The sequence below is a fragment of the Micropterus dolomieu genome, linkage group LG11 (assembly GCF_021292245.1).
Source record: "Micropterus dolomieu isolate WLL.071019.BEF.003 ecotype Adirondacks linkage group LG11, ASM2129224v1, whole genome shotgun sequence".
NCBI classification, from domain to species: Eukaryota; Metazoa; Chordata; class Actinopteri; order Centrarchiformes; family Centrarchidae; genus Micropterus; species Micropterus dolomieu.
Window position 1 is genome coordinate 17902445 of NC_060160.1, and position 12238 is coordinate 17914682.

Below are 12238 nucleotides of genomic sequence, written 5' to 3' on the forward strand. Positions count from 1 at the left end.
GAAATATGACCACATTACTCCTATTTTAGCTTCATTACACTGGCTCCCAGTATGTTTTAGAATTGACTTTAAAATTCTATTGATCACTTTTAAAGCTCTTCATGGCCTCTCGCCTTGTTATATTTCTGACCTTTTAGTCCCATACGCACCAGCACGTACCTTGAGATCCTCGGGCAGAGGTCTGTTGTCTGTTCCAGAGTCTCGACTGAAAACTAAAGGGGACAGAGCGTTTGCTGTCAGGGCCCCGAGGCTCTGGAACAGCCTGCCCGAGGAAATCAGGTCGGCTGAGTCAGTGAACTCTTTTAAGTCCCTTCTTAAAACATACTTTTATAGGAGAGCTTTTCCCGATCTTATTTGACTTTATTTTATCCCTTTTATTTTATTGTATTTTATTAATTTTATATTAAATTTTCATGCTCTTATCTTTTTTTTGTATTATTCTTTACACTTGTTAAAGCACTTTGTAACTTGTTTTTGAAAAGTGCTCTACAAATAAGGATTATTATTATTATTATTATTAAATAAATACATTAACCCTACATTTAAATTATATTCACCATACATTTTGAAGTAGTCAAGATGATTTCCTTTTTGAGAATGACACAAAAGGATAATTTTCCTACCCCTAAATAAGAGCTTCCCTTGCCAAGGTTGTCCTGTAGATGTGTTATGAAGATTTCTTCAGCTCTCTTCAGATACTGGGTTGTCTTCCTCTTCACTGCCTCGCGACGATCTTTGTTTGGGTCCACTGTAAAACAGATACGCTCTATCAGACACCAATAAAAAAGAAAGAAAAATACTCTAGCTGTGTGAATTGAATAAACCTAACGGACAAGATCATGTCCTGACTACAGACTTTGGTCTTTAGCTAGGATAATGATTAGTAATGTACAGCTAACTATTAACACTGTGGGGGGAAAAAGTCTGGTCAGCAAGGAAATCTGTGTTTGACCTTTGGTTTGTGACTTCCTGTTTTTATTCTGGGCCACATGTTCCCATCACATGTCTTGTGCAAACACGCCTCTTAAAACACCCCATTTCACATAGTCTTAAATACTTGTGTGAAAGACCAAATGCTGCCCACTTACACTGAACTCCATTTAGCAGTAAGTCCACCCCATTCTTATAGTAGCTGAAAGCTGCCTCATAGTCCTCATTGACCTCACTGTCCAGTGCCATGCGGATCTGCTTGGCTGCCTCCACCAGGTAATCTCTTTTTGCCATCACTGCCTTGTTCTGAAACCGTCAAGGAGCAGATGGGCCTAAGCACAGCACAAAAAGTGAGAAATGACTGTTCAGCTGGAATGAATTTAGCCATGGCAGAGAGTCGAGGTATGAACAAGTTGCTTAATTAAATCACTAACAGAAAGTGAAAGCTGTGGCTTGGCTTTGAAAGAGTATTCAAAGACCACAACTGTTTCACAGCTTTGGGACTCACCTTTGTTCCCTCGTCTTATCAATAGCAGAACACATCTCTTTCTGTTGTCACTGGGCTCGGTGTGTTTCTGCCCCCAGTGACTTCAAGGCCCAGGTCTTTGCAGCAGAGCATGATCATCTGAGCCAGTGGGGAGATAAAGAGTTAACCTCCAGACCAGTACAGGAAGTGAGTACAAGCGTGTGCCTACTATTTTTGATGAATGGAAAGAAGCAGAGTTGCAAACGCCCAAGATGACAAGGAGATGACTCAGAGCACTTAGGCACATTGTCGTAAGCCTCAGGTAAATTACGTAGTCATTTATCCCTAAAGGATGGTGGAAACCCAAAGATTACACTGGAGAAGGTGTCGACACCCAAATATTGCTTTACTATCCTAATAATAAATGCTACAATGTAGGCCCTATATGTATGCTACACTGAAGACATCAATCCATGTACTTACACAGATCACATGAAATGGATTATCTCTAAGAAGCAAATTACTACTACTCCTTGAGATTTTTTTTAGCACTAGTATTATGCTATTAATCTTTGTTACATTATACAAATATATTACCAGTCAAGTAATGAAGGCTAATGCTGACTACAAAACCTCCCACTGTATGTAAAATACAATGTTTCTTTTCCCTAAATTTGGCAAAAGGCTGGAAGATCACACACATACACACCCCATCCTGGTTACAGTGATGGAGGCGACATCATCTAAGGAGTGTTATGAAACACACAAAGCCACCTTCAGTGTACTCCATCACCATCCATCATCTTCCCAACATGCACTTTCATAGCCAGTGAGTTAGCGACCCACCGTTGTAAATGAATGTACAAATAGCGCAGAAAACAGGCGTACACGCGCAGATACACACACTGTACCTGATGTGATACGAGCATGCCCCGGACCCTCCACCCCTGCAGCAGCATCATCATCATCAGCAGCAGCAGCAGCAGCTGCCCGTCTTCAGCAGCCTCAGCACACTCATCTCAGGAGCAGGGGAGGAGGAGAGAGCTCAGGCGAGGCTGCCGATTGGCCGAGCATGATGTCATTTAAGGGTCCATTTCACTCAAGGCACTTACTTCCTGCCTCTCATCCTGACAGACGCTGGCTGGTTTAAAGAGACAGTACTGTTTTTGTGTGCACTGACTGCAGGCCATTTTCAATCCTGACTTTCCAAAATGGATTATGTTTTGCTTTAATTGTTGACCATAGAAAAAACCCTTATTAAAATGTTCTATTTATAAAATCATTATGATTTACAGTTTTTCTTTGTCTCCCATCCGTTATGAATGGAGGGCTCATCCCGCCCAGAATCTGTAATCTGCTGGCTCTTGGTTCTCAGTGCCAGATGGAGCCAGGCTCCAACCACAGCACAAAGGAGAGTCGTTCCCCCCCAAGGGAGGGCCGGCTTACAGAGGGGGTGGAAGTACCAGCATGGAGCAGGACGGGCAGGAGAGGAGGGGGCTAGATGTATCAGATGCTGTAACCTTATCCTAAAAACTGAAAGGGAGGGGTCTCATTTCTCACAGAGGTTTATGATTGCGCCCATGCTCAAATGTTCATTCAGTGGTATTTTATTTTGCACACTTTTACTTCATCTGAAACAAATGACTCTCATTTCAATGCTCAATTTTGATTTTATTCCAGAAACAAAAGTGTAGTTTCTATGCATCACACAGATATCAGAATGTTAGAGAAAGTCAGTGAAGATCATTTGTATCAATCACAATACAGTGGATCAAGAACAAGATCATCATTCTTTGTTGAACCTCACATTGTAGGACACATAATAGCCATTGTTGTACATGTAAAGCCTCTGATCAGTGGGATTGTAGTGCAAGTTTACAAATTTCTCCTGGAATTTCTGAAGGGGAATACTCATGTATTTCTCCTCTCCGGTCTTGGTGTCATATGAGTAATAGATCTCCTCCGTTGTCAAATCCCCTGGCCTGGTGGCATACATAACTCCGCACACCATAAAAGCATTCCCTACTTGAGGCTTGAACGCACCAGTGGTCCATTCATCTTCGATACCAAATGATTTCTCATCTATCTTAGCAACAACAATTTTACCCTTGGCCTCCTCTGTGGCATACATTACCCACAATCCATTCTCATCAGCTGAAAAGTCCAGGTACTGGTTTGGTGAGTAAGTGTAGGTGAATCTTTCACTTGCTTTTGTGATTTGTCTGTGACTATAAACAGAAGAGGTCAGATTTAATTTGGACATTCTGAATGGGTTGGCAGCCTGGTAATATATAGTGTTACCATGAACAATGTAATTATTACCAGTGCCTTCGTACCCCTGTGGTAGACCATGGTGTGTGAAGGAGGATCTCTGAATGAGTTTGTCATAATTAGAGTACAAATAGAATTCATACACAGAGGGACTGCTGTATGCACCGTACCAGTACATTGACTCATAGTTTCGAACAGGTTTGGAGTCTTTTCCCCAGCCCCCATACTGGTATCCTGGGTTCAAATGAGCATTCACTTGGAAAACCCTAGGCTTGTTTACACTCATGATTCCTGTGTGATTGCAGTTGCCTTCGAAGAAAAGAAAAGTCACTGTCAAAAGGCAAATTGCTGATCAGCTATTACCAAAAAAGAGATGGCTGATGGCCTTACCAATATCTGGCTTGATGAACTCCTGCTCCTTCTGGCACTCCTCCAGTTTCCTCTGCAGCTTAGCGAACTCAATGCGGATCACTTCTAGGTTGTTCTTGTCGGAGGTCTCCAGTTGGTTCACAATGAGGGTCATGTTGTGAATCTGGCAGAAAGAGACACAGTTGCAATATAACCAATAAAATAACAGAAGCAGTGAAGCTGAGTCTTGAACTTTAGCCACATTATTTGCAAGTAGGTTTTTTTTTTTAAATGGCTCTTTCACCTCAGTATACAGACTGTCGAGCATGGGCGAGGAGGAGTTGAGGGAGTCTTTGAGCTGAGACACCAGAGTCTCAAACTCTCTGAGCTCAATCCTGAGCAGCTCAAAGTCCAGTTTGATGTAACTGTCAGCACTGGTCTCCAGCATGGCCACTCTCACAGTCAGGTCTGTCAGTTCTCTTAATAAGATATCCAGTTTCCCTCCATAGTGGACAAGCTTAAAAGACACACACTTATCAGTTTGTAGACTGTGAAGCAATTACTGTCATGCAATTTAACAACATAAACACAAAACGAGATTAATGCTAATGTTGTTCTGCATTAATTTCCCCCCCAAATCATATTTTGTATAAAGTTACATAGGGACATCCATAATTAATTTTTTGGTTTTACAGATGTAAAAATCACAATATACTTAAAGATAGCGCTAAGAACAAATGCAAAGGAAGATATGTACAGAAATACAACTATGACAAAAAACTAAACAGAGATGAGAAAACATAAACACATGGTTATTAAAGTATGTACAGGCAGGTAAGGTTAAAAAAGTTATGGATGTAGTATATCTTTCCAGCTGGAGAACTAATTTAAAAATTCCAAACAACATTAAAAAACATAGAGGATGCTGTTTTATACTTACTTTATTCATCTGGATCTCCACCTCCAGTCTCAGATCGGTAGTAACTTGCTGCATGTGATGCACTCGGTCAGCAGGGAAGGTAATGTCGGGCAGGAACACACTGCAAACACACTCCAGTCCTCCACCAGACGTGGTCACATTCCCTGACTCCCAGTCCTCCATCGACTGCAAGCAAACTCAGTTATTTCATTTAGATATTACACAGAATACTATCTAATAAGGAATAACAGCCATCTTTAAAACTCACGAGCCAAGCCAGTGCAGGGCTCAGGATGGGTGAGAGTAGCAGCAAAGTCAGTAGCATTGTGTCTCTACAGGATATCTGAATGGTGTCTGGTGTGACTGCTACTCAGATCTGTGGGTTTTACACCTCTTATCAGCCAAGCTAAAGCATGTGACATCATTCCACACCCATAACAATTTTATTTGCATCCTTGAAGTCAGTACACCTGCACTGATCCCAAGGATGCAAATAAAATTGTTACATTAAACAAACAGTTTTATGATTTATGTTTTTTTTCCTCCGAGAAGTTTATTTAGTCATTGACAAAACTTCAGCATGTAAATAGTAACTGCTCTGTACATTCTTATAAAACTGTCATGAAATTTAACCTAAAAAAAACAGGTCAAATTTAGTTTTATTTGATTGAGGAAGACAATACTTCTGCTTGTGAGAACACTTTGCACTGTGCAATATGAAAAGCAAAACACAGTCAAGTGTTTCAGAATCAGTTCATTCAACAAAGGCACCATTTGGGGACATCTTATACAGCATTTTTTGACAATATTTTCCTCCCCAAAGTTTATTTACACTCTTTGATTATACTTTATCTCACGCTACTGAACGCACCTCCTATGTGATGCAAAAATAAAAAGAAGTTCCCATCTCCTTTCATGATGCTGGGTGCTAAAATGTGGCCTGAAATGACTCAAAGCTTTCAAACTCAATGACTCATCTGAGCATGATATAACAGAACTTTTTTTCACCCAGAGTGCCAAATTAATATACTTCAACTTAGTAGCAAAATACAAAAGTACCACTAACTTTCATGTGATATTTGATTGTCAATTTCTCTTTTCAGTCAGTTTGTATTTTGATTAGCTGGGGCTGTAAGATAATTGGTTCAATATTAATATTAAGCTTTTATTTCACCTGGGAGAAAATTGAAAATGTAATATGAGTCCAACAAAGCAGCTTCTTAAATCCTCCTGTCCCTCCGGATTGGACATTAACGTGAGCATTGTGTCTCTTCTGTTCAAGCTGCAGAGAGCAATAGCTGCTAATCTGGTGCATGTTGAGCTCGACACTGTGCAATCATTACATGACACAGTGATTTATTATAGGTGTCTGAGGCAGTACTTGCACCTTTTCTACTTGATTTAAAATCTTTTACATGCTGTATATCTCTGTTCTTTTGATTCTGTTGTTATAGTGAATGTGTGTGGCACATGGACATCAGCTCTGGGCACCGTTGCCATTGGACTTATTGTTCAGTTTCTTTTAAAATCTTGTTGACCTATTATCCAGTGACCAATTTTAATCTGATAACCTAATAATGTGCGTTTGCACTATTAAAGGCCACAGATACAATGATTGATAAGACTATTTACTTGTAAAATGTAATCTTTCCTGAAACCAGACTGCACCAGAGTAATTTGAAGTCAACAATCACTATTAGTGAATTTTGTGTTTATTTATTTAGTTGTATTTTTTTTCCATGTTAACAACTTCATGTATGCCATATTGGATTGAAAAAACTGGATCTTGCGTTCATACCTTTATACTTTCATTTAATTGTTTCATTTTATTATCATGAATGATTTTATTAATTGTACACCTTTTCCCTCATTTCCTCTACAGTATCAGTAATTCTGTAATAGCATTGTTTATATGCATAAAACATTCAAGCAGTGCACACAAGTTCAAATGCTTCAGTTTGATTTTATTCAGGAAAAGACAGTAATAAGTCTATGTGTTACAGTACATAGCTTTATAGACCTCACAGTGACAAAGTGAGGAAATACAGATCAATCGTATCAATCACAACACGGTAGATCACAAAGAGGAGGGATCATGCTTTGTTAAACCTCACACTGTAGGACACGTAGTAGCCGTTATTGTACATGTAGAGCTTCTGATCAGTGGGATTGTACTGCAGGTTGGTGTATTTCTCCTGAAACTTCTGGAAGGGGATGCTGAGGTGTTTCTCCTTTCTGGTCTTGGTGTCAAACGCATAGTAGATCTCCTCTGTGTTCAGATCCACTGACCTGGTGACATACATGACTCCACAGGCCATGAAAGCATTCCCAGCCAACTGCTTGAATGCACCGGTGTTCCACTCATCCTCAATGCCGAAAGATTTCTCATCTATTTTAGCGAGGACAATTTTACCTTTGCTCACCTCTGAAGCATAAATTACCCACAAGCCATTTTCATCAGCTGCAAAGTCCAGGTGCTGATTGTCTGAGTAACTGTATGAGAACCTTTGACTAGCAGCTGAGATCACTCTGTAGTCATATTTGGAACTGGTCAGATTCAGTTTGGTCATACTGAAAGGTGAGCTCCGCTGGTAATATATGGTATTATCGTGAACAATGTAGTTGTTGCCGGTACCTTCCCACCCACTTGGTATGTCATGGTGTTTGAATGCAGACCTCAGAATTAGGTTTTCATAGTTAGAGTACAAATAAAAGTCATGAACAGATGGATTTGTGTATGCACCATAGAAGTACATTGATTCATAGCCTCTAACAGGTTTGGAGTCTTTTCCCCAGCCTCCGTATTGAAAACCTGCATTCAAATGAGCATTCACTTGGACCACTATTGGTTTGCTGAGGGTCATTATTCCTGTGTGATTGCAGTTGCCTGGAAAGAAAAGAATAGTGTTGTCGGCTGGCAAAATCAGATTTTTTAAACCATTGTGCATGATATTCTGACTAGTTTTCTTACCAATATCTGGCTTGATGAAATCCTGCTCTTTCTGGCAATCCTCCAGCTTCATCTGCAGCTTAGCAAATTCAATGCGGATCACTTCCAGGTTGCTCTTGTCGTACGTCTCCAGTTGATTCACAATGAGGGTCATGTTGCGAATCTGGGAATAAACACATGAGTCAAAATGGAAATCTGATATTCTAACTATGAAGAAAGGCGCTTTATTTGCAAGTAGGTTTTTTTTTTAAATGGCTCTTTCACCTCAGTATACAGACTATCAAAAATGGGTGAGGAGGAGTTGAAGGAGTCTTTGAGCTGAGACACCAGAGCCTCAAACTCTCTGAGCTCAACCCTGAGCAGCTCAAAGTCCAGTTTGATGTAACTGTCAGCACTGGTCTCCAGCATGGCCACTCTCACAGTCAGAGCCTTGAGTTCCTTCAAGTAGACCTCCAACTTACTCTCATAGCTCGTCAACTGAAAGAGTCAAAAACATAACTAAGCATGATGACAATGTATCAGCAAAATGTCTGTTTTAGATGTATAAATACTGTGTGTGTTAATAGGTCTTACTGCACCTTGTTCATTTGAATTTCAACCTCCAGGATCAGCTCCTTGCTGACTTGTTGCATGTGCTGAACCCGGTCGGCAGGGAAGGCAGTTTCAGGTAGATACACATGGCAAACACACTGACCCGACTCACCTACTGATGCAGTCACATTGCCGGTCTCCCAATCCTCCACTGGCTGAAAAAAATACAACAAATTGAGCAAATGATCATAATAAATCCTGCATGTTTTAATAGAAAATGAAGGTCACTTACAATCCAGGCCCAAGTGGGACTCAGGGCTGGTAGAACCAGCAGCAGAATTGGCAGCATCATGTCTCAGTTTAGCTCTCGAGTGTCTCGTTGGTAGCCTGGTCAGAGGGTTTTTAAAGACAGCTCTTATCACATCATCACAGACACCTTCTGTCTTCCCACTGTTAATAGCTTATGACAGGCATGAACCTTGTTTGCTCACAATAAATTCTGAGGAAGCCTCCACGTCAGGTTTTGTCTGAACACGGGGTGTGGATGAGAAAAATGCCACATGTAGTGAATTCTGGTGGCACCTTGTCATGTTTATGGCCTGTTTGTGTTGTGTGTGTTATATGGTAGAAAGAGGCCATCATATCCACAGCCAGACACAATTTCAGGCTGTGTGAGTTATTTTAACTTAACTTAATCTAAATAGATCATATAGTTTGGTATTTTCATAATCATAGAAGTCAATTTTTACTGGTTTTTGAACAAAATAATCAAATTGCTTCTTTGTATTGCTTCCTCATGCACATGGTTAATTTCATAATCTTATGCATGTGACTTGGGTAGTGCTTTTGAGCTTTGTGGTGGAGTTTTTGTGCTTGACAGCATGAGGAGGCAATACTGTGCCACACCTTTGAGCGAAATGCTCAAGCCCAGGAAATCACTATGCACTACCAATTTTTACTCACTTCATTAGCAACACTGACACTTGAAGAAATGTTTGCAGCCTATGACAGGTTATAGACATGAAATTGAAAAGTTTAGCCTCTGATAAAAGCAAACGTTAAAAAAATGTAATCTAGAATCAAAATGCTTTGGAGGTTTACATTGAAATTAGCAAAGGAGTTCATATTACCATGTAAACAAAATGTAGTGGCCTGTTTGAGGCAGAAATGACTGTGGGTGATCCCTCTCCAAATATTGCATATAACTGCATGGCCCTCTAAATCTGCCTCTTGATATGGGCTCTGCTTTTCCTGTTGGTAGTACAACAGGCTGTATGGAGGCTTAATAACATTACTTGCCGACATAGAGTTAGTACAGAAAATGCACGAGAGAGGCCTGACCGGGTTATAATCAGTGAGCAAGTGATAAATGTACTGAGGAGCCAAACCATTAAGTGTTTTATGGACTATTAGCAGGATTTTGAAGGTGATTCTGTAGCTATTGTACAGGGAGCCAATGAAACATTTCAGTACTGGAGTAAAATATTAAAATGTTCATGCACTGTAGCTACGTGTAAGGACTCTTACTCTTTGAATGAGCTGGAGCCATCCTACTCATTGTTTTGAAAATCCTGCAAATAGCGTGTTACAGTATTATGTATCATTGGAATATGAATAGTAGGATATCTTATTTTTCTTTCATCATGTAAAATATATTGTTATATTGTGGTTTTAGCGGGCTAATCTAAGATAACATTAACCTGCTTGCTGGCTAGGTGGTCAGAAGATGCCATGGGTAGTGATTGTTTAGTTGGCTTTGGCTGATTTGCAGCAAGCCAGTCAGTATCATGGATCCAATGTAAACAAAATATAGGCACATTACAGATAGTAACTTTCTTATAAATATGATGATCATGAAATATCATATGATGCAGATTACCAGGATGATCAAGATTCTGACTGTAGTTCAGATAATGTCCACCAGTGTCATTAATAAAAAGGGTTTTCTGAAAACTACACATAGAACCTTTAAGTAGGATGAAATCCAGAACAGGACCCACTAAGCCGACTGAAACACAACACCTTTGAATAAAAATGTCATAATCAACAGTGTGAAAGGCATCAGTAAGATCAAGTAATACTAAAACCGAAATTCTCTGTGAGTCACTGTTGATCTTAAGGTCATTGGCTCTGAAACCCAATTATATACTTAGAATTGAAAGACATTCATCAAGTTGTTTGTACACACCTTTTTCAACTAACGTGCTAAGAAAAGGAAGACTGGAAATGGGTTGATTTTCTTGTACAGAGGTGAAAATTAGGTTGCGCAGGGAAAATGCCAGTCTGCAGGGAGACAGATTTGAACAGTTTGGTATAGATGGAATCAAGAGAACAGGTGCAAGACATTAAGATTAATTACCTCCACCAGCTCTCTGGAGTTAAAAGGTGAGAATGTAGACACTGAACTCATGTTAGTAAATTGGTGAAAGTGTGAGGCGTGGCTAGATGCATTGCTGCAAGTAGCATCGCTATTATGATAGACTTTTTCCTAACCCCCCCCCAGCAAATTCTGCACAATTAGTCGTAGCCAGAATCTCATGAGAAATAGATTTGGAGGGATTAATCAGTTTTTCATTTGAAGAGAATTTGAATGAGGCATTATTCTGATCATTATTAATCAATTGAGAAATGTAGTACTGTGGCGATTTTCATATGTTTGTTATAACAGTAGAATAAAAGAGTGTATATTTATAGATCTCCAGTTTTAAAACTTGTAATTATTTTTTCTCCATATCCATTAAGCCCTCAGGCAAATTCCTTTTTGCCAAACTCACTTTTTCACAATTTCTCCAAGGTGCTTTTGGTTCACATATAGGTGGAACATGATCAATGACCTGAGACATAACATTAGAGAAGCTGCCCATCATGGAATAACATAATGGCAAGGTGGGTAGTGTAAACTAATTCATTATTAACAATAACAGTGTTTCAGTACATTAATGTAATTTTTGTTGATGAGTCTATCACTATTCCTCTGTTGAAAGGAGCATATTACATCCAAAAAATGCAACAATGGTCATAAATTGCAACATCTAGAACAGTTGTTAAATTGCAATATAAAGACCTTTGGAAAAGACCAGGACCCTTTGTATGGGTAAACACGGTGACTAATTGTTTGAAATCAAATGCTTCTAATTTATCTGAGTTGTTTCTGTGATCAACATGAATATTGAAAAATCACCCAAATTGATAATGTTTTAAAAATCCTGTTTCAGTTTAGGGTGGTGATAGGCAGTAAGAAGAAGTTCAGCAGGACATAAGGATTTAATAACTGTACCTAAACATTTAAAATTCAGGTAATAGCCCTAAGACAGATTTACAGCTAAAATATCATATATAGGCCTATATAAAACAGCAACCTCTGCCCTTCTTATTTGTCCAAGTACACTCTAAAAACTGTTTTAGCAGGTGATTTTTCAGTCAGCTTCTTATTACAGACGGGAAGCTCCTTATTACCAGTTTAGTTTAAAATTAATGCAAATTAATGCACACATCACTTAAATTAATTAGTGTTGTTTCACTGCAGTTGTTTCCCCCTCTCCTGTTGGGTTGTCATTTCACCTATTGACTTAAAGAAGAAGTTCTATAAATATGTATAATGAATAATGAGGTGCAAAAGCATTAGCTGTAAAGTATTATAATTAATGGGTATTAAGTATTATATGTTTAGGTTTTATAGTTTTATCCAAAGTGACTTACACTAAGTGCATTCAACCATGGATACAATCCCAAACTGCAAGAATCGTGAAAGTACATCATCAAATATGCTGAACAGCTTAGACACAATATCTTTATTTTTATTTAGCCCCTTATCACAACAGAC

At 39.2% G+C, this 12238-nt stretch overlaps 3 protein-coding genes across 3 annotated transcripts in view; all 3 read right to left on the reverse strand.

The window, feature by feature from the left end:
• The window catches only part of rps6kl1 (ribosomal protein S6 kinase-like 1), a 6513-nt gene extending 4124 nt beyond the window's left edge, over positions 1-2389 (reverse strand). Inside the window, exons 1-4 of the mRNA XM_046062831.1 lie at positions 2308-2389; positions 1439-1555; positions 1089-1262; positions 624-748 (exon numbers count right to left, since the gene is read on the reverse strand). Of these exons, the coding sequence (XP_045918787.1) occupies positions 624-748; positions 1089-1224 (261 nt within the window). The 5' untranslated portion in view covers positions 1225-1262; positions 1439-1555; positions 2308-2389. The remainder of the gene's footprint in view (positions 1-623; positions 749-1088; positions 1263-1438; positions 1556-2307) is intronic.
• Positions 2390-3182: 793 nt separating this feature from the next.
• On the reverse strand, positions 3183-5259 carry LOC123979603 (olfactomedin-4-like). Its single transcript, XM_046063607.1, has 5 exons — positions 5203-5259; positions 4956-5120; positions 4320-4532; positions 4058-4199; positions 3183-3976 (listed from the first exon to the last, which is right to left on the reverse strand). The coding sequence occupies exons 1-5, from the start codon at positions 5257-5259 to the stop codon at positions 3183-3185; spliced, it is 1371 nt and encodes a 456-aa protein (XP_045919563.1).
• Positions 5260-6877: 1618 nt separating this feature from the next.
• Positions 6878-10719, reverse strand: LOC123979258 (olfactomedin-4-like). Its single transcript, XM_046063104.1, has 6 exons — positions 10604-10719; positions 8708-8802; positions 8463-8630; positions 8149-8361; positions 7906-8047; positions 6878-7821 (listed from the first exon to the last, which is right to left on the reverse strand). Exons 2-6 carry the CDS (start codon positions 8765-8767, stop codon positions 7028-7030), a joined length of 1377 nt encoding a protein of 458 aa, XP_045919060.1. The 5' UTR covers positions 8768-8802; positions 10604-10719; the 3' UTR covers positions 6878-7027.
• Between the last annotated feature and the right edge of the window lie 1519 nt (positions 10720-12238).